This window comes from Poecilia latipinna, unplaced genomic scaffold (genome assembly GCF_001443285.1).
Source record: "Poecilia latipinna isolate Pla-1442-1.1 unplaced genomic scaffold, P_latipinna-1.0 Scaffold3484, whole genome shotgun sequence".
Classification (NCBI taxonomy): Eukaryota; Metazoa; Chordata; class Actinopteri; order Cyprinodontiformes; family Poeciliidae; genus Poecilia; species Poecilia latipinna.
The window spans coordinates 19248-41792 of NW_015116100.1; the positions used below are offsets into that span (position 1 = coordinate 19248).

The 22545-nt window shown below is 39.9% G+C and overlaps 1 protein-coding gene across 2 annotated transcripts; it reads right to left on the bottom strand.

Moving 5' to 3' along the window:
- Positions 1–230: 230 nt before the first annotated feature.
- On the bottom strand, positions 231–20898 carry LOC106941065 (rotatin-like). 2 transcript variants are annotated; one of them, XM_015024002.1, is made up of 25 exons: positions 20106–20898; positions 19394–19550; positions 17305–17471; positions 16777–16996; positions 15760–15888; positions 15248–15358; positions 14911–15069; positions 14545–14604; positions 13743–13941; positions 13493–13602; positions 12057–12141; positions 11629–11830; positions 11357–11447; positions 10863–11013; positions 9857–9994; positions 9091–9293; positions 8830–8935; positions 7638–7735; positions 7284–7361; positions 6785–6911; positions 3623–3813; positions 3135–3405; positions 1554–1657; positions 1250–1319; positions 231–401 (listed from the first exon to the last, which is right to left on the bottom strand). In XM_015024002.1, exons 1-25 carry the CDS (start codon positions 20423–20425, stop codon positions 322–324), a joined length of 3627 nt encoding a protein of 1208 aa, XP_014879488.1. In that variant the 5' UTR covers positions 20426–20898; the 3' UTR covers positions 231–321. The 2 variants fall into 2 exon arrangements, with proteins under 2 accessions (XP_014879488.1, XP_014879487.1); XM_015024001.1 differs by having other exon boundaries at positions 14545–14622; positions 20106–20897.
- Positions 20899–22545: the final 1647 nt, after the last annotated feature.

Sequence of the window (22545 nt, forward strand, 5' to 3'; positions counted from 1 at the left end):
AAAAAATGATAGAATTGCCATGACTAGAGAAGCGACATTCAGTAATAATAAATGTGAGCGTTTCCTCTAAATGTAGGGTTTCGCCATTTGAAAATGTTTCTATGTTGTGGCTTTCCACAAAAACTGTTGCGTTTTGCTGTGAATCAGCTGCCGAACACCACCGTCGCCACGGCGACGAGTTCAAAGCCACACGCCAGCTAAGTTCCGATAAATGAGATCTGGCAAGGACGAAAGGTTGACATCACTTTAATATCCAAATGACATATTTCATAGATGACAAAACATGATACAAAACTACACAATTAAAATAGTCAGTTACATTCAACTTTTTAGCAGCTGGGAAAGTTGATCCAGGCACTTCTGCAGGTAGGAGTTCAAAGGTTCCTGCTTCTTCTCTGCATCTACAGAACAGAATAACAAAAACAAGAAGATTAAAAACAAAATAAACGGTTTGTTGCTGATGAATGCATCTTTAAGTAATCGGATTTTCTCAGGAGTAGTGCTAAGCAACAGAAGAAAAAAAAAAACACACACACACAAGCGGTTACTTGATTTTTATTTTAAAGTAAAGCCATTTTCCTTTCTAGTGGAGGAAAAATAAATGAGCAGAAATTTAAACGAGGCTTTTGTTTCATACTCAGAGGAGAAAATGAGACAATTTGATGTTTTTTTTTTCTTTTTTTTCCCTGACATTTTCCCTCAGCTTGCACTAATAAAATGTAAGTTTTATCCCGTAAAATCGCTGCCCAGGTGAAGGTGAGTTTTTTAACACTGAACTCAATGGAGTAACAAAACTACTCATCCTCTCCCAACTCATCACAACTTCATATAGGTCCTCATTCTGTATGTTTTACTTCATATTCACTTGTGTTGCAGTGAATAGGTCTAAGGAGGAAACAGCGCCTCCAACAGTCGCATTAAAGGATGGCCACAGAATTAGATGGCCGCATGTTGATATGACAAAACGTGATTTTTGTTTTGTTTTTCTCGGTCGATAAGTGCTTTTGTTTTGAAACTGAAAAGGGAAACCAGCCAAATTTTAATTTCTATTCCTCTGTTTCATAAAAAAAAATTCATTTCAATGTTATACTATTTATTTCAAAAAGAAAATTTATAAAATACATGTTTGTTTTTTTTTCCTTTTTCACTAATGGCTTCTGATGGGAATACCCCAATGTTCTAAACACTGTTTAACAATCTGGTGGGTGGAAGTCGCGTTATTTGGTTGTCAAAATGAAAACACGCATGCCTTTCTTGGAGACGGTCAGTGCCTCCTGGATTTTTAATCGAACAGATGGACATTTCAGTACAGTCTTCGCCTGTCAAGAGAAAAACAACAACAACAAAAAAACTGATTCAGAAAAATAACTTATGTTTATAATGCTTTAAAGAAGCATTATAAATGAGAGGACATAATAGCTGTTAAGGTTTTTCAGGTCGTCGTTAAAGCATAAAAAATTAAATGTGAAAACAAAAAGATAAATTAGGACTTTACTGGAGAGTAGATGCAACCACCTCAGAGCGTCAGTGAGTGTGTGTGAGTGTGTGTGTACCCTCTGATTGTTGTGGAGTAGAGCCCACAGTGCAGACGCTCCGATACAGCAGGTCTCCAGCTCTTTACTTTCCAAACACCGTAACAAAACTTTCATGGCTTTATCTGGAACACAAACATGTAGACAATCGGTAATCTTCACAACATCATTACCTCATGTAAATGATTGTTTTAAAATGTTTTAATCATCATACTGTTTAAATAAATAGACACACAAAAAATAATAATAGAGAAACAAAGTTAGATGCTGGCATACAGACAAGAGCAATTCAAATGATGTGATCATAAATATGATCACTAAAAAAAAACAAACACACACACAGCTTAAACAGGAAATGTCAAAATTTCCACAGGAAACAAAAAATGTGGTAACATGACATTTTCCACGCAGCTGGTCCTTCAACTACCACCTGCAGTGTACTTTGTGTGGGACACATCTGCCCACCTGCACAAGCTTTTTCAGTCTCAGCAGCTTCCCCCACTTTCATTTTCGCTCAGCGTTTGGTTATTTCATCTTCACACCACTGAAACTGCAGCGAAACGCTGCTAAAGTTAGAATTACCTGGTCCGACTTTGCCACCCCAAACTGTTATGCATTGCATTTTTGTCACACGTTGTATACGTTATTTTGAAAATATGAGATTGAATGCTATATGCTATAAAAATTAATTTGGTATTCGGTTCTTTCCTTACTTCTGAACACAATTTATCTGTGACTAATTGATTAATTACTCCAGTAATTGATAGCAAAAGCCTAATGTAGCAATGATTTTAGAAACGTGGAGAAATGGCTTTTTATTAAGAAATATTGTTTAGGTTCGGAGAGAAACTTCAATTTAACACATTGGTACAGACCCTACAAAAAATGTTTATTCGCCTTGAACGTCTCCAAATGTTTTTATATCAAAACATGTTTATTAGATTAAAATGCTAAAGTCATTTTTCCACCTGAGCTGTGGATCTCTGCAGCTCCTGCTAAGTTATTATAGGCCTCTTGGCTGCTTCTCTTACTGTATATAAATCACAATTTTTAAATATATCTATTTAATAGCTTGGCTGGCCCTTAAACTTCTTAGCCAGATGCAATTTATATGCATTTTTTTTTCTCCCTCTTCAGGACTGATATGAGTTATACTTGTATAAATATGGTACTTTCCAGGGCAGTCAGGTTAGGCGGGAGGTCCTGTCTTTATACATTTGTCATTCATGATTTTGTTTGTTCACTAATGATCACAATAAAAGATCTAAGGCCTTCACTGCTGTATTTCTACTGCAATTAATATACATACTGGTATACAATTCCCAAATTGTGTGATGTCACATATATATATATATATATATATATATATATATGCGCGCATTTGGAGGTTTTAGATGACAAAACAAAATGTGGAAATGTGTAAGGGGTCTGAGCTGTAAATTCAGTTAATGTCCTCAATTCCTAGACGTACAGCTGAAGAGGGGAATGAGAAAGCTGAAAGGCATTCATGAAAAACACACTAAAAAGATGACCTTAATCGCCAAAGTGCTTTTTCAACCTCTATGCAATAGTTAAATCTCAAACCCGTCTCCTGCTCCGTACCATTAGTCACGACGTGTGATTTGACGGCGGGGCAGAAGCAGAGGTTGTGAAAGGTGAGCAGTGCGTGTGGTCGATGCGGCGCCAGTTCGGCCAGCAGTTCCAGAACTCCAGACAATTTCAGAATATTCTGCTGCCCGTCCTCTGTGGCGGACAGGCTGACTAGGAATCTCAGCCACAGGCTCAGGAGGTTCCCACCGCCACCGACCGATGAGGCCTTAGCAGCAGCCACCTTAGGGACCGGCACCGACAGGAAGGCTTGAATGAAATTATTCTGAGAATCACAGGAAATGATCACAAAAGAGACAGATTACAGCACAGCATCATGGATCACCTCATTAAATACTACCTTCAGAAACTAGATTCTACCAAGTAAGGAGAAAAGCTGTAATTTAAACACGTGTTGCAGTTTGTACAACTTTACATCTAAAAGGGAAGAACTATAACTCAAGTAATCCTTTGGATTTGCTGCTTTTGTTTTAATAATGTACCTTCTGCAGGATGCACCTACAGTCTCGTGACACAACCAGGTTAGTCAGGAGAGAGAAGCATAGATTCTGGATGGGGCTGTTGTCTGGGGCAAGAGAGCTCAGCTTCATGACCGAGTGCATCAGAGAGGCGTTGGAGGAGCCCTTAGATCCTGGCACCCCACTGGGGCTGCTGCCACAGAGGGAACTGCATGCTGGGAACAGAGGAAAAAAAAGATACATTTAGCAAACTATGCATCTCCTAACCATAAAACATAGCATTTAAAAGACTTCTTGTCTCTCTCTTCATAAAATGGGAATCGTCAAGTCAGAGCTTCCATGCTTATAGAGCAGTCCAACATTTTAAGTGCCGCATCTCTTCTGAAATAAATCACACTGTACACGTCTTTATGGCTAAACTGGTTTGCTAAAAATCAGATCGCGACTATATGGATTTTACATTTCCTTAGTTGACTTTCTTGTGTGTGTGTGTCATTTTGCTTTATGTCAATCTGTCGCAATCTGATCTTAAAAAAATAAAAATACTACAGAGTTCTTGAAAATATAACGGAGCACTCAGGCCAATTAACATTCTGAATTGCAATTTCATGCCAGCAACAGGCTTTTTGAGTGTAACTTAAAGCTACCGCTGATAACAGCCGCACAGCTCGTCCCTTGAAAGAATAGTTAAGTGCAACAATGAAACGTTCGTGGAGCCGCTCAGCTCTGCTGCAGCCCGCAGCACCAAGGGAAGCAGAAACGCGGACTGGCCACCTAAACATCACACAGCATAGCAAACTGACACATTTTTTTTCCCCTCCCCTTTTTAAAAATAGTATCAACATAAATCAGCTAAATGATGATGAAAAAATGTATAATTTGTTACTTTATTTTAATTGCAGAAATGTAACAGAAGCTCATCACTTCATAAGAGAGCTTTAAAACATTTGTGGCTATTTTAATTTGCTAATTTTGGTTCACCTTGAAACGACTGCCTCATTATGGCAACTGTGGTGCTCTGACTCTTGGTGGGAGGCAAATTATTTTTGCCTAGCAGCCTCAGGCTGTAGATATTTATTATGCAGAAATATCCGGAATGCAAATACCAAAAGGCATCAAGGAAGTAAAAGATGATAAATGAAAAAAAAAAAAAAAAAATCACTCATGACTTTCTGACACTAGTGGATGTTGTTCATTTGAGAACATCACAACTTGTTGGTTACATTAATCCTGGAACGCGACAGATGGCCTGAGGTTATGCTTACACCTGTCAGGAAGCCATCATGACATCGGCGAGGGTTAACACGGGATCTTTCTGATAAGATCTTAAGCGTCCCAAGTGTTGCCTTAAATCTCATCAAGTACTCTGCAATACAAGGAACGTCTCATCTCAAATAAGAGCAAAAAAAAATTGCGATCTTTGCGTCTGTGAGACCAGGTTTTGAGGCAATTACAAAAATATCTCCTGAAAATAAGCAGGGAGGGAACAGATAAAAAAAAAAACCCCAAAAAACAACAGTTCCACTTAAACTAGCAACGCTAAAGTTTCGGATGAAGGCGGTAGACAGGAGATGAAAGAGTGAATAGAAACGTAGGCGTCTCAGGAGACTCGGTGGTTGCCTCAGGGTGGATGGTGTAATACTAAGCCAGGCTGCGTGAAGCCCAAATCCAACCTGCTGTTCGGTTAACCTTTAGGGAAACACTGTGCCTGACTTCACTGATTTCTGCAGCTTCCCAGCTTGAGCCGATGTGGGTGTGGTGGGAGGGAGGGAAGAAGGGGGGTCTAAAGAAAAAGTCAGTTTAGATCTGAGCGTGTGCACACGTCCGCTGAAAAGCTGCTGCCAATCACGTTTAGAGTTACTTACGCAAACCTGTCAACACTTGTGAACTCCGGCTATCAGAAATTGCTCTAAGTGAAGCAAGAGAAATTTCAGTTACTCAGATGAAACAACTGCAGCGTCTTGTAAAAGCTTTCAGGACATGATTGTAAAGTGAAAGGAATAGGTTACAAAAATAGGTAATTTTTTTGTTTTTATTATACAGTTTACAAATCTGAAAAGTGTGGCTTATATCTGTATCCCCCTAGGAAACACCATTCCTTGTCGTTCCAGTTGAAAGACTTTTGGGATTAAGCTAATCCGGTTTGTACATCTTTAACAGAAAGTTTTGTTGTATTTTCTAATATAGTTCTGGCTGGCACCGTGTGTATGGAAAAATACATTTTCAAGACTTTCCACTGAAACTTTAAATGGATTTAGGTTTGGACTTTCCACACCAGTCTACAGTCTACACAAAAAAAAGGTTTTCTTTCAGGTTTGGTCTGCATCTAGCTCCATCCGTCTTTCCAACAATCTAACCAGCTTCACGGTCTTTGCTGCTGAAAAGAATCCCCACAGGATAATGCTTCCACCCCCATCTCTCACTGTGTAGATGGAGCGGCGTTAGCTTTTCACCAATTATATTGTTTCACTTTTTGGCCAAAAAGTGAAATTGTGGTCTTCAACACGACCAGAACACTTCTTCCCCACCTGTTTGTTGTGTTCACTACATGACCACTGAAAAACTGCGGATCAGACTTGTCGTGGGTTGGGTTTCCTTCTTACATTAATACTTACAAAACATTTGTCGTATTTTCCTTCGATTCACAATTAATCTGCTATATAAATTCCTCAACAGTGTAATAGAATTTGTAGTTTTAACATGATAAAATACTTTTGTAAGAAACTTTATATCAATAACAGATAACTGAATACACACACAGAGATCAAGTGACACATGAGTGATTGTTTCCCAGATTGTTTTTCTCTTGAAATTTGTTCTTGTCAACTGTAGTTTTTTTTTTTGTTTCTCTTTTTTTTCTTAACTCTGCTGGTTGGCAAGAACGAACAGAAACGTCTCAGACAAGCCAGAGATGTTCTCTTGTTTTCCACATCATGTCCCTCTGGTCTGAAGCCGCAGTGAGACTGACATGCAGCCTGATCGATTCTGACACGGTGCCCATTGTTACCGGCAAGCAAACCACGCACCGCTCTTACGCAGTGAAACACAATGTGGTCGTCGCAGAGGACAATGGGACTTTTAATGCAAAGTGTGTATGACTCAGTGAGATTGCTAATCGCAGAAGGAGGCGACATCACAGGCACAAACACTCAGAGAGACGCAACATGCGCAACATCTCGTTCCCACCTGGCTGGCTGTCGGCGGTGTACACACACAGGAGCTCCAGGACCGCTTCCATTGTGGGGTCGTCCAATAAGAGCCACGGCCACAGAGCGTAGAGTCTCAGAGCTAAACGGGCATCCATAGCAACCACCTACACACGTAAATAGATTAGATTGATGTACTTGTAAAGAGAAAACGCTTTAAGTTAGATGTCCGCAGAGTGAAAGAGGCAAACCCAATTCTGGAACACATTTGTTATAACCCGATGCTGACAAAGATACCTGTAATCAGCCTAAAATAGCTCAATATCTTCTAAATGTAAAGGATGAGGAATAAAAAAAACACACAAAAAAACAGCTCATTTCCTCTAAAAGTAACAAAACGGAGAAATAAAGAAGCTCAACGAGAGGAAATGTTAGCAGCATCTTGCACATTTGGATCTCATTTGGAGGTACCTGTACAGCGAGGTTCCATTAAAAACCAATTAACTGTGGGGAATTTAATAGCAGCCATAGAAACTCACTTTGCATTCATCGTTGCAATAAAGAGCGCTCCGCAGGATCCCTGCAGTCAGCTTGACTTCTTTTAAATGGCCCCCGTCCTGAAAATATGAGAACAAACAAAACGAAAGGCAACATGTTTAATTGTTCTGGATTCAAAACAGCATTTTCCTGGCTGCATTAAACACTTGAAAAGGATAATAAGAGAACAGCTGGGACTGTACAATACGTATTCATAGCATTTCTTCTAAAAAAAAAAAAAACACTTTGATGTAGCCTCAGTTTGTTATTTAACCCAACTGAGGGGGGAAAAAATGCTAACACACGGAGCTTAAAAATGTGCTGAGATGGGAAGTTTCCCGTCGGCCTGTGCTCACCTTTTTGCGAGTAGAAGCCTTGCTGGGTCGGATGGACTCCAGGTGGAGGCGGGAATGGGTCTGCTTCAGCTGCTCCACACAGCTGTCAATTAAACCGGCTGGAACACAAGACAGCAGGAGCATCAAAGTAGCTAAAAACAATAAGTATTTGTCTTCCTCAAAATTCAGTTGTTGTTTTTTTTTTACCAAAAAAAACAAAAAACAACTGAATTTCAAAATCATACGATTTTTTTTCTTCGACCGAGCAATTTAAAAAGTGATTTCATTTAGAATAAAAATATTATAACCATGTTAGTTGCAACCTATCCAAACAACAAGTTGTTTTTCCCTCAACTAAATAATTAGTCATGCTACCCTTGGCCACAACAACTGCCATCAGGCATTTGCAATAACTGGTAAAAAAAGATAAAACCATATTTTTATTTTTGCAGAACTATTATAAATCAGTAATGTTAGAGGGATTGCAACATATTTAGCCTGTTGAGGTAATTCGGCAGCTTGTCGGTCAGATTTAAGTTCAGACTTTTGACTTATTTTTTTTTATCCAATCAGAGGTAGAATGTGGAAGCTAACTTTTGTATTTAATCAGATAATTCTCATTCTGTAACGCGAACATTTGAGTGTGAAAGAAGAAACGTGTGGAGGAAAATCTTTTTTTTCCAATGTATATGTGCTCAAATATAAGAAAAGCATGCAATATGTATTAGTACTGGTAAATGTTGCAATAACAGCATGACTTGCAATAAATGTAATGATGTCTTTAGGCTTCGATTTTATAGCAGATTTCAGAAAATGAGAAAGTCTATCCAGCTAATCTTTGTTTCCGTCTTACTAATTTGACAACCTTACCACTTTCTTCCATCCCTAAAAATATTTATGCTGCTACAAACAAAAAGTGCCACATAATATATTACAGCCGTAGACAGCCTGAGTGGTTGCTACCTAAATTATTTGCATAATTTATTGCCTTATTGTAGTTCAGGCAGTTCTCTGCAACACGCATACACTAATACTGCAATAAGACAAAATTGGTGGTACATTTTTGCAGCTAAAACACATTTTCACAAACACAAACAGCCAGTGAGCTGTCTGGAGTTTAATTTAGGAAGACGTGCCACAGGCTGCTGCACAGTTTATTTGTGCGGTTTTAGAATCAGTCGCAGAGGTGACAGCTGTGTTTTTGGGGAATTACCAGTGGCTGCGTGGTTTTGAGCTGTGGGACTGCAGGCCAGAAGCGTCATCAGAGCTCTGGCTGTGAGCTTCTTTAAAGGGTCCTGAAGGGTCCTTTTCTCAAAGCTCTGAGAACAACAACAATCAGGTTAGTGTTGCTGTACACTCAAACACCTTCCTTGAAGTTTAAAACTCTGGCCACGAACACACAGGCAATCCTGGGATTAAAAAGCACCTGCGATAACTGAGCAGACTATCACACGACTGCAACATTCGCACCTACCTGCAATAGCAGTTCACACAGCTCACTGGCAGAGGGACCATTTAGGATATCTGACAGAGTGCTGCTGTGCTTGGATGTGGAGCTTTTGAGTTCTGTGCCGCAGAGCCTCGTCTCCTCTGTGAAAACTGTGGAGAGGAACTGCAGAGCTGCTGTGTGGAGCAGCAAATCTGCCTTTTTCTCATCCAGACACTGCGATAATGTTCCTGCAGACAAAAATGTAAAAAAATAAAATAAATTGCTGACTGTAATGAATGACAAATGCTTTCTGAGACAACAACAACAACAACGAAAAAAGCAAATCAAAACTTTAAAACCAGTGACAGCTGGATATTTGACTATGACTGAGGCAGCTTGTGCAAACTAATCATCTAAATTCGTCTGAACGCCCAGATGTCATAAACATCGTTGCTGACAAAAACACACATGAGCACAAAGGCCCAGCATTCATCTTTTACTGGACTCATTAAACGTCCTTGCTGCGTCATTAATCTGGGAGGAAGATATAAGTAGGAGGGGTAGAGGTGGTTTAATTATCCTACCCTCACATCTGTTACAGAAAGTTTATACAACAGCAAGGATGCAGCTAGCATGCTTAATATTTTTTTATTCTTTTATTTGTTTGCCAAGATGAAGATGTAAATTTCACTAAAGAGACAGAAACTTGAGGGGCGATCCATAACATGATCACACAAATGATTTCGCCCTCTAAACCAGCAAAATTATGTTCGTCACTTAAACTCCCTCGCAGAGAGAGGCATCCGTGTACCTGCGAATGTCCGCCAGCATCTGCCCAGCGCGGCGGAGACAGATGGGTGAGCTGCCGAGCCGCCTCTCCTCACCAGAGTAGCCAGCAGCGTAAACACGTCTGTCCAGCACGCGCAAACCGCGTCCCACGTACCTGCGTCTGAGGAGGGGAAGGAGTGACTCACAAATTTTATGACAGCGGACGGCCACAAAGAGGTAAACAGATCAGAGCTACGGTTGAACTGCAGAGTGAGCTGAGAAACGGCTAAACAGAACGCGACTGATCTGCATAGGTCATTGTAGACCTATGCGAAGCCTCATGAAAGGGTTCGCGCCGGTTTAGCCTCTCCACATTTTGTAATGCTACAACCACAAACATCAATGCAATCAACTGAGATGTTACGTGGCAGCCAAACACAGTTAGCAAGACGTGCTGATGTGTTTATCTTTAGCGGCACTGATTACTGCACCAGAATCAAGTGTCTGAACCAGAAAGCTGCTGCTGCTCGTCTTCTCACTAAAACCAGGAAGACAGAGCACATCACCCAAGTTCTAAAGTCCATAGATTTTAAAATAACACACTTTTGTCAGCTTATGAATCACTGACTGGATTAGTACCCAAAATACATTTAAGATCTGTTGTTGTTGTATCAACTTTCCAGGCCACTATGTTTACAGATACTCCCCCATTCCAACCCAGCAGAGCTTTTTGTATTCTCCAATGAAGTACAGTTAAAAAAATTCAGGATAAAGATGTGCAAAGCTGCCAGCTGACATACCCAGAAACACTTGCAGTTCTTTAAAATTCACCCTGGGGAGGGCAGGATTTGACATTAAATTCACATTTTATTAGCGAAAAGATTTAAGGACATTTTCTTTCCTTTTCAGAAAAAAAAAAGAAAATCGATTTGGTCTATCACATAAAATCCCAGAAAAGGTTGATGTTTGTGGTTATAACAATAAAAAATGTTTACGGGGTATCATTACTACTGCATGCAATCTATTTAATCACAGCATGAGAGTCCCACCTAATAATTTGGCATCCAGCATAAGTGCAGCCACCAGATTAGGCAACAGCAGCTTCAGGAAGTCCATCTGGCCAATCAGCTCCTTGCTTGCCACGACACAAGACTGCAGCAGTTTGCAAAAGCTCGACAGGAACCGAAGAGCCGTGACAAACTGAGAAGCCACACACAAATGAACACAGATTAACAAAGTGCAGGTAAAATAATAACACCCTCCTACAGCACAAAAATCATTTGTTAAGTTGTCAAAGTTGGAGAGAAAAAACAAGAAGGTAACTATGCTGAAAAAAAACACAAAAAAAACAAAACAATTGTATGCTTCCAGCATAAGCTTATTAAGTATTCCACCCACACTGAATATGTGGAGGTGCACTTAGATAACCTGTTCTGAAACTGGCACAGAGTTCCAACCCACGTATTTTGTGGCGGATCATGATAATAAAGAAACAACAACTGGAAAACTTCCCGAAACGCTGAGCCGATCCGTGCTGTTTTACCTGACGCTTGACGTCTTCTCTGATTCCGGGAAGGATGCCGGGAGACCTGAGCTCGCTCAGACATTTCTCCATGAGTTCGACATCGACCACACTGAAAGGGGGAAAGAAATATGATGGGATAAGACTGTCTGCAAAGATGTGAACGGAGAACCAATAGCATTCATATTATAGTTTCATCAGTGTGAACGGTGAAATAAAGGTACAGCGTGGTACGCTGAACACACCAGCCAGAAAGATGTTGCGTAGGACGAACAAAACCTGTGGCCTTTTACCTGCTCAGAACCGGCAGTAGCTGGTTTTCTTGCATGGCAGAGAGGGTGAAGTCTGGCAGGACGGACAGCAGATTATACAGCAGGCCACAGTGGGCCGTCAAGAGGTCAGGAGTTACTATGACAACCGCTTCCATGCCTGAGGACTTGACTGGCTGGGAGTCCTGTGAGGCACTTGAGTTGCTTGTGTCTCTATCACTCTGACCTGCGAGACACGTCAAAAGCCACTGAATCACATCCTGGTCTGTCTCTTGGGCCGAGGTGAAATTACGAGAAGTAAGAGCTTCACTCTCGGAATTGTATACGTTACAGCGGTTTTGGTTTTATGACTGTTCCCGAACACACCACGGGTTACATTTTCCGAAGGCAGACAATATCCAAAGGTCTATGTGGAGAGTTTAAGTCCAGACAGATTTTTCTCTTTGTAGTACCTTGAGCCATCAGTCTGGCAGGAGTACAGTCTGGGATGTCGACTGGGGAGGAAACTTTGAGAGTGTTCAGCCTTGAACTTTTACTCTGCAAGCAACAGAAAACAGGAGAGCATGAGGATTCAATTCACTTGAAATATTCTGAGGGGAAATTTCCTCTAATTCACATGATCTGTCAGAACAATCTGTTAGAGGTGAAACTAGCTAGTGTAAACCAAACAAAAACAGAAAATCAACAAAACTGCGCTCAAAGAATATATGATTAGAACTCCTAAACACAGATATATCTAAGCTGAAAACTTCATCTCCGAGGAGGAACCACAAGAAAATTATTATTTCATAGAGCTACACGTGGGTAAAAGCTCATTCCTGAACTTTTCCTAATAGGAGGCACTTGTGTAGATCAAAAAGCCCCTTTCTGAATAATAATAATAATAATAATAATAATAATAATAATAAATGTGCAATCAGTACAGTCAGTATGCCTACGTAACGAGGGGAGATGAAATAGAATCACAGATTTCACTATTGAGGTTAAAGTTGAGTATCAATAGTTACTGAAATAATAAATTAACTTTTCATTAACATTCAAATGTACTGAATATGACTCTAGTGTATAAAAAAGCAAAAACACCAACCACAAAACAAAACTATGAAAAAGGCACGGTTACTTTGTTGAATGCAATACCTTCTTGTATTGAACAGAACCCATTTTAGTCATCCTGTCGGTTTTCTCACCCAATGTTCAATGAATTATAAATGTCTCATTTCCTGGTAAGATATTAGACTCTAAAAATGGGTAAAATAAGCCCCCATTTCAAAATCCATTACTTTTACTGCCTCAAACGCTGTGAGTTCTTACTTCTTTTTATCCAATTTCCTAAACATAAGAAGAAAATAAAAAGGAAAATGAATTAATGGTACAGATTTTTACTATGGTTAGAATGTGAATATAGAACCTGTGAAGCTTTCAGTGTGAAGAAGAGGAGGGAAAAAAGTGGGGTTGAAAAACTAAAGATGCATGGATGGATGGATGGATGCACCAATGAATACATGCAAGGTTTCCCTCAGTGTATCACAAGCCTGGCGGGCCACCAGGATTTACTTGTGCCCCCACCAGGCTTAGCATCATTAATTTATCTTTTTTTATTATTATTACTGCCTTTTTTTAAGACTTTATAGTTGATGTTTAAGTATTAATCTTCCAGTCTTCCAAAAATGTAGAACTATCAAGTGACATTTGCAAATTTCCTGTCAACTTTAAACATTTTTTAACTCAAAAACACGACAGCCGGCTGGATGACTACCCTAACGCCCCGGGCACCAGGCTTAGCAAGTTTTCTGGGGGAAGCCCTGAGATGAGAGGATGGACAACAAACGAATGAATAAATGAATCAACAAACAAACAAACAAACTAATGAGTGGATGGTTTTACGTACTAGAGCATTGCTGACTGCAGTGCTTAAAGTAGAAAGGGAGCCGAAACTCCTTCCAGAGTTGACACTAGGTGCGGGGTCACATCTCCAAGGCAGCAGGGAATTTTCTGAATCTAAGTCAGCGTACACACAGAATTAAACACAACAACACACAAATGTGACACATAGTTATCAAAGTTTCGGGCATTAACAAGCATAATCCTTTTCTTTGCTCGTAATCCATCATGACGACTGTAAGGAAATCGGGGTTTACCAGCTAAAGAGCTTTCCTGAAGGCTGGGATTATCGCTCCCACCAGGCCGTGGCAGCAGGTCGAAGGTGTACCTGCCACAGTAGCAAGTCGAGGCAGAGAGAGCCACACTGTGGAAATACTGACAGTGGTAAAGCAGAGCCTGCAGTGCCGGAAGACCCACCAAAGACACACCGGAAACCTCATCATGGACACATGGGTGCTGAAGGGGGGGAAAAAATTAAAGAAAGAAAAAAAATAACTTTAGTTTGAGTTCTCTTACATTTTTGACATAAGGAAAAAAAAAAATCTTGTCGGAGATGAAAGATATCAGTTAAGTTGCAATATGGATATAGATGACATTTCAAAAATGTCTAAGAGATGACAATGTGTGTCCTAGATTTTTAGTTCCTCTTTCCCCAAATGCTTCCCACACAGCTACTCACAAAACTCAATCCTTTCAGACTCCCCTCCCGGCCCCCCACAAACTCTTTCGAGAACTTCCATCTGCGCCGTCTTTAGAAACCGCCTCACACATACAGGTCTCTATCCGAGTACCTGCATCCTTTTTTTAGAATGCCTTTGGAGTTTTGACTGAGCGCTTAATTAATCTGGATGTGAATTCTCTATGCATGCGCCTAAATCTAAATTAATATTTAACTCAGCAACATGCCTGATCTGAAGTCCAAAGCAGTTTTCTCTATAAACAAGAGATCTGGGGAGGGTAAGAGAGCAGATCCAGATGGAAGAAAACAGAAAGAAAATGGGGTAGAAAAAGGTTTATGGTCTGTAAAAGGGCTTTGAACTGGCAGGCAGATCTGCTGACCTGCCAGTGGGAGTCCTTGGCCTCCTCTGCGTTGGCAGGCATAGGCATCACCAGCAAGTTCTGCAAGATAAACACAGCCTGGACACACAAACCAAGGACAGGGAGAAACACACACACATACAGTCTGGGTTAAGGTGAACTGCACCAGCAACAGTGCCATCTGCCTGTATTTGGTTGGTAATACATTATTCTGAGCACTTGAGTGCTTTTGCTTATTTAAGGTGGCAAATCATAAGTTGCATTACCCTGAAATAAAAGCGATAAATACTCAAATAGCTTCATTTTGACACATTGTGAAAAGTCATGTAATGCAGTAAAAACGTAACAAAAGAGCTCTTTCATCGCAAGGGAGTTTTTCCAACGCACCTCTCTGCGAACCATGCTGCTCTCCTGTTGATCCAAGAGGATGTTGAGCAGCGTGCCCCACAGACCTCCGCTGATGTTCTGACAGCTGGCACACAGAATCTGGCAGCCACTGGGCATGGAGGAGAGAGCAGCGCCTAAACTCAGACTGGCAAACCTCACCTGACAGAAAAGGAGAAAACACATGCTAAAATGGTGCATCGAAGCCCGCTGGCTCCTCATAAGTCAGGGAAATCACCTTACTTTGCAATGCGTTTGGGATGAGTTTCAAAATGTCCAAAATGTCAAACATGCAAAAGATGAGGGTTCATGAAGGCAAGGTGAAAAATGACTGCTTTACCTCTTGATCTCGGTCCACCCAGAGAGGGATAAGCCACGCCAAACCAAGCTGAGAGCCGCTACTCTCCTCTGTGGTGCCATTAGTCCCAAAAGACCACTGGCTTATGAAGTCCTAATGTTGGAATAAAGCTCAATTTAAATGCAACATTCAGTTATCTATTCGTCCATAGATCCATAGAAAAGTGCCTTGCAAAGGTATTCATACTTCTTAAACTGTAACAATTTTGTTATAGTGGGAGCAGACTCTGTTGACTATATTACTTCTGAAGGCAACTTGCTGAATCTTATTCAGGGGTATCAGAGTAAAGAGGATGGATATAATCACTCTATTCTTTTCACATTTCTAAAACATTTTTAAAATCATTTTCTGTCCACCTTACAACTATGTCGTAATTTGTGGTGGTTCGTCACATAAAAATACAATGAGTTGTGTCATTACAATGTAGCTACAATGTAACAGAATTATTCCAGCTACATCAGGTTATAATGGTAAAACGTTACAATGACACTTGCCTTATCCTTGTTTTCCATCATCATCTCATGGGACAGGTGAAGCAAGCAAATAATGGCGTTCTTTGTCACACCTTTCCCCATGAATGACAAGGAGTTCCCTCTCCACTCAACGTAAAATGAAGAAATCACCTGTGTGAATGATACAGAAATGTCTTCCTAAAAATTACACGTCATACAAAACTATGATTCAAAGACAGATTTGGCTAGCGTGCATTGGCTGTGCCATTAACTTGACAGTACAAAGCAAACTCGAAAGCCTGAGCTTACAGTACGTTCTGTTTTTATTCAGAGCCAATCGTATGCTCGTCGAGCACTGCATCCAAATGAAACTTTAATACAGCTGAGAGACTAATTAGTTTGTTTTTGTGTGCCATCAGTATGTGGAGTCTGCACAGAAGAGCAGATGAGGAGAGAGGAGCCAAAGGCCTGCAGAGCTCTAGGACCCCACGCTGCCAGAAAAGTCAGTGGAGAGGCCAGTCAGACAATTAAAAAAGAGGATAACTCTGTGGTTTTAGATTAATTAAGTAAATTCAAAAAAATATATATATGTCTTTAAATATGCACTTTTGTTTCATTATTATACATTTGTATTAGAACAAAACAAGAATGCGTATTTATGATGTAAACAGAGCGAGTCCAGTGGGTGCCAACGAACTTTTGACACCTTTGTGCCGATGACTGTTGTACAGGCTGGTCTTCACTTTGTTAGTCGATTGTTTTACGCACTGCTGCACAACTGAACAGATGGAAAATGCGAGGGTGATTAATCTCATCAGCATCTTCTCGGGGTGGCACGTCTGATCACCGAGGTTTTTGTCAATTGCAATTCATGTCTCACAAGTCCGCTTTGCTGCATTTTTTTGCTCATTCCTCGGAAATTTCCATGTTTTACCATTTTAACATTTCCGCAGGCACTTTAATATCTGCATAACAAGTGGGAGGTTGGCACAAGCCCCTTCCAAACTCGAGCATATGAGCGCACACACAAATACGAGACGGGGGGGCATTCACACTCACCTCTAATAATCCACTGAGATATTTGGAGCAGAGGGAGCTGGGCTCCAGGTCAGGGCAGTGGGAGCTCCAGCCAGGCTGGGAAGTCAGGCTGACCATGCCCTGCAGTGCCCTCTCCAGGCTGGGAAGGCCATAGAAACGCGGGGCATCAGACAACCGCAAGCTCTGCAGCAAGCGCAGCGCCAGCTGGCTCTTAAAGGGACCTGCTAATGCCAAACATAGCCTGGACAGACAGGAAAGGAGACAGCGAGAAAAGAAGCAAAGCAGACAGGCAGAGGAGAAAGAAAAACAGACGACAGAAATAAAGTGGAAGGAAAATTAGGAACTGATGTTAGTACGCTTTCCCTTTTTTTAATTATTATTACTATTCTTACACAGCAGGTTAGATGAAAAACATTAGAGGATGGTTTCTTTCTTCATTGTTCAAGCTTTACCATTTTGATCTTTTTATATCTGAAACAAACAGTGATGGACTAACACTCTAGGGAGTTAAAGTAAAAGATAACAGATTTATGTCTGATATTAACCTACCTGTCAGTTGTGTTCGACAGCCTGATCAGAAGCGTGTTAAAGAACTTTATGAGTTCTCTCTGCAGCCTCTGGTTTACGTGGCTCTTAATCTCCTCAGGATCTTCTAAACTCTGAGTCAACATCTGCGACTCCATACCAAGAAGCAAATGAAGAAGAGCAGCAGTCTCCTAGGAAATTAGTGTATAAACAGAATTAATTTGTAGGATTTGATTAAATTTGATGTTGTGCTTAATATTTAAATGTCTCCTAACTCATTTTCATTTATCCAAATTAATTATTTATTCAAGCAGATTACTAGTGTGTTTATTAGTTTGCTTACTCAACTTAAATATTTTAAAATACATTAGCGGGGTGAGAATTTTGCCATGGAAAAGAAACTGAAAAATGAATTAAGTGGCTTGTCTGCAAATCTGCTCAATTCAAAATAATATAATACAGGTTTTTTTTTTTTCAGTAATTAAAACTCTGAGCATTACATGATGATGAAGGAAAGTGGAAACACTGTCAGTGACAATAGTTATGACTTATGTGACATATTATTTTTCTATATTAATGAATCTTATAAAGAGTATCTTTGACGCCTATAGGAAACATCTTTAAAGATAGAGTGATACTGTAAACTACACTAATCTTTGGAGAATATTTAGAGTGTTGTGAATTGGCATTTTACTTGCTAATGTATTTTTTATGCAGTTAGGAATAGTTTCACAGCAGCAGATGCTCACAATGGACACAAATTAGTGCCTAAAATGGCACTAGTCGCAGAACGATGGAAAATAGTCATATTGGACTATTTCAGACTATTTTATGAAGACTGATGAAGTCAATATTCATCAATGTTGTCACCATTGCAAGATTTTCTGTCATGCTGCCCGACTTGATCAGAGACGGAACTGTAAAAAGGCGGACTTCGAATAAGGGTCTGTATTCTTTTTAATATGTCATGGAGGTAATGTTAACAAATTTTCTTCCCTCCAGAAACACAAGTTATAAACCGATATTCCCCTTGGGTTTCTGGAAAATCCAATAAGTTCATGAGAGTTCTTAAATTTATAATCAGTTTTAATCAACTCAGATTGTTTGTGTCTGAATTATTAGCATCGAGATCAGAGTTAGTTTTATCTTTTGGCTCTTGTTTTGAAGTTAATCATTAGTGAGTGACAGTTGCTGAGTCTTAATTTTCTCACCAATTTTGACATTTTTAATAAAAAAGTATTCATTTTTGTGTCGTTTTTGAAAATGTCTGAATCCTAAGGAACATACTGGAATCTCCTCTTGCTTCTTCTAGATTTGATACAAGTAGCTCTTTTTTTAAAGTAAGCACAGCTTCACCAAACACTTGTATTTCTTTAAAAGAGAAAAAAACAATCTGTTGGCTGCCACATGGCAAAAAAATAAATAAATTACTGATCAGTGCACACTTCACGAGGGTATATGAGGCGACAGATGTTCCTGAAACAGCTCAGTAATTACAGAAAAACAGAGGAGAGCACCGAGGCTAACCTCTACTAGGCATTAAATCTGAGTCTTCTTTAGCCACCGGGGAAGGACTTATTGTTTACACACATATTAATGAGAAAACCAAGGTGAGACTGATTGAAGACAGAAAGTAGCTCTCCTTACTATAACAGACGGGTAATTCGAAATAAGAGCCCCGACATTTTTTTAAGAGCTTAGGAAATAATATCTGCCATGTCTAAGGGGAAAAGCTGTTTTTCTGTTGTTTTGAGACCGTAATGTGTTCAGGGTGTTTTATCAATCTGCCTGATTTATTCAGGATTTGATTGCTGCTATATACTGTAAGCAGCTGCATTGAGGAACTTATTTAGAAAACTACTTTGTGGAGATGTGATGCACATATGGTTCAGATGGCTGAGACTGATGAGAAATGACTCATTTATATTCGCATATTAAAGCTAACAGTTCCATATCACATCTATCGCATCACTTAAACAACATGATGCAAAAAAAAAATAAATAAAATAAAAAATTGTGACTATTTCCTTGCACCATAATCCTAAGCAAAGCAGTATGCTGGTGCAGCAGGTTTTACTTTAATGCTTGTCCATAAAGTGTCAATGATCTGGACCTGGTTCAGAAGCAGCTCCAGTATCCAGCGTAGGTCCTGGTCCCCTTGGTCAGAGGTACACTCTGTGGGAATTTGTTTGAAGTAGGCATTCAAAAATGTCACAATTCCCACCAGCAACCTTTCATCCTCAACAGAGGCCGGGCGCACCTGGAGAAACCTGCAGGGAGGAAGAGACAGAGCGTGTGACAATCCTGGCAAGAGAGGCACTGTTGAAAGGCTTTTCGCATATTCCATGCACGTACTATGCAACACATTTTCCTGTTGTGTTTGTTTACACTTTTATTTATGATGAAACATAACAAAGCAACTTTATTAACCAGAAAAACCAAGAACTGATTTTGGAAAGACACAGGAGGGAGAGAAACACGGAACAAGATAGTTATTGGAAATGGCTGAGTAAAGTGAAAGATAACTGATGTACAAGAAGTGCCTTGCAAAAGTATTCATACCCCTTAAACTCAGGGTTTCCCCCAGTGTATGATAAGCCTGGCAGGCCACCAGGCTTTACTTGTGACTTATCAAAGATTTTTGATAAAAAAACAAAAAGATTTAGTACTTGTTCAAACATGCAACTTAATCAGCGTTCTATAGGACTCCCAAACATAATCATTCCCACAGTTTTGATCAGAAACAGCAGACATTTTACTGTCATGGGCATTCGCAAGTACTGTATATCAAATACGAATATTTTTTGAATGCATGTGCAGAATACCTGGTCAACACTGTCTGCCAGCCGAGCAACTGGAGGATGTCTCTGCAGCTGTGGGTGGGAACATGTGGGAGAGCCAGTCTGTTAAACAACAAGTAGAGGCTGAGCCTGGACAGGGCAGAGGCCACGGATTTGTGTCCCGCTGCAGTCTCGATGGCCTGTATGCAGTCGCGGAGCGCAGCTGGGGGGTGCGCTGCCCGGAGCAACAAGAGCTGCGACTTCGACAGCTTCAAGTCAGGGTGAAATCTGTTGGAGAGGTTAAAAAAAGTAAGTTGTGGCCAGATTGTATAGCTGTAACAACCCACAGGCAACAATAAAGCCATCAGAAGATAAGACAGATTTCTTTTTTTCCTAGTAAGTCACACTAGTTACAATCAAGTAGCACAAAGTAGGAGCCAATACATAATTAAACCATAATGCTACAGAGCAGCCCATGCAAATATTAAGAGTAATGCATGTTAAGCATCTGCTCTTCACCCAGTCGCAGCACCAAACAGGATCTCGGATGGATTGAACCACCAATGGTGTGTTTCAAATGTCTTAATCAAGCTGGTTAAAACTGTAGAGAGACATTCTCATTTGTTTGAATTAGGTCACATTAAGAGGAAACGAAGACGGATGAACACAATATGCCACAACTCTGGTGCTAATACGCTGCTAAACTCCCCGCTGGAGACGGTGTTGTTCAAGAGTAATACGTGGAAGGATCTCTGTTCGCATGAAAATCCTGTTACAGACTTATTGCTCTGATCCTTTGATCCAACATTAGCATTCTTTTTTTTCAAACTAGTGTATTTGAAATATTACTATATCAGTAAACATACTGAATATGACGGTATTACTATATGTTATGCAACTTACAAAAGCGTTGTCTGAAATAATACCAAACTATTATGTTTGGTATCTGCTAGCTGGTTTACTCTCCGATCGGAGACTGTTTATTTTATACATAGTTAGAGAATGGTGGATTGACAATGACTAATAACGGTTATCTAACACTTAAATGCTGTTGTCATTAACCTTACCTTTTATTATATCCTTAAGATAATGAGTATCCGTGAATTTTTCAGTCAGGTTTCCCGAGGCAAAATCACACCGGAAGTAAAGATACACCCCATCGAGTCAGAATGGAATTTTGTGACGTCGTGTGAAAAGGGTCTATAGGTCACTTTTAAATATCCCTTAGCAAGATGGAAAATGGCAGATTGTAATTATTTATGCTATTGTAGGGTTTTTGAGATTTCTTGTCATGTTTTCAGGGTAAGGTTGCTTTGAAAGTCAGACTTTGACATGGAGGCTGCTGTTTTTTTGTTTTTAGTTCTTACCCAATTTAAAATCTGATTACCAGCTCTTTAAGACTTTACATAAAATTTTAACAGCTTTTAAACCTCGTCTATCTTTAGACTCTGAAGGGACCACCTACTCCCTCCACCCTGGCGATCTTTTAGATGGACCTGTGGTGCCACCTCAGTGCCCCCAAGAGGTTCTTCATGAAGATTACCAAACCTTTCACCAAAGACTCGGTGGAGGGAGCTCAGACCACGATATACTGCGCCGTGGAGCCGTCTCTAGAAAAGGAGAGCGGTGGATATTACAGGCACTGCCAGTTCAAAGTTAACCAGCTAGTTGGCATTTAATGACTTGTGGGCTTTGTGGGATTTATCTCCATAAATGTGATGAAATATAGACATATAAATTCATATAAATATGAATATGGAATTTGCTCCCATCTGTTTATATGTTGCACAGTAAACCTGGATGCTTGTTTAAAAGATCCAGCTTTGTAAACTTTATCATAGGAACACCTGCTGATAACTGGATTGATTTGGTTCTGGTGCATTTATCCAGGCCCATTATGTACAATTTTCTACCTGTCATTTTTGTGCACTTTTATAAATTAAAGACTTAAAAACTTAAAACTTTGTGTGTTTGAGTCAACTGACTCATTTATATTCGCATATAAATGAGCTGTGCAAGGCAGTTCACTGTCCTGAGGAAAAAAAAAGATAATAAAGGCTAATATTATTGCACCGCCATAGGCGGTGCACTCACATGGGAGGAATGTTGAGACTTTTATTTTGAAACGTTCAGTAAGCTTCATTTTAAATTACCACACTAATCCTATGAGTAACAGTGGTTTGGTTAATCCAGTCACATTAAGCACAAACCAGCAATTTACTGATGTGAAATCAGGAAATTCTGAAAAAAAGAATATTCTGAGAGGAATATTCAGGCTTTTATTTTGAAATTTTCAGTAAGCTTAATTTTAAATGGCTACACTAATCCTATGAGTAACAGTGGTTTGGTTAAACCAGTTATATAATGCCCAGAACATTCTGCCCTGACTGTACTTAAAACATTCTGCTCACCCTCCTTCTGTAGTAACTCAGAGTTCCACCATTATGTAGTTCTTAACTGCCAGCTCAGCCCTGCTCTGTAATAA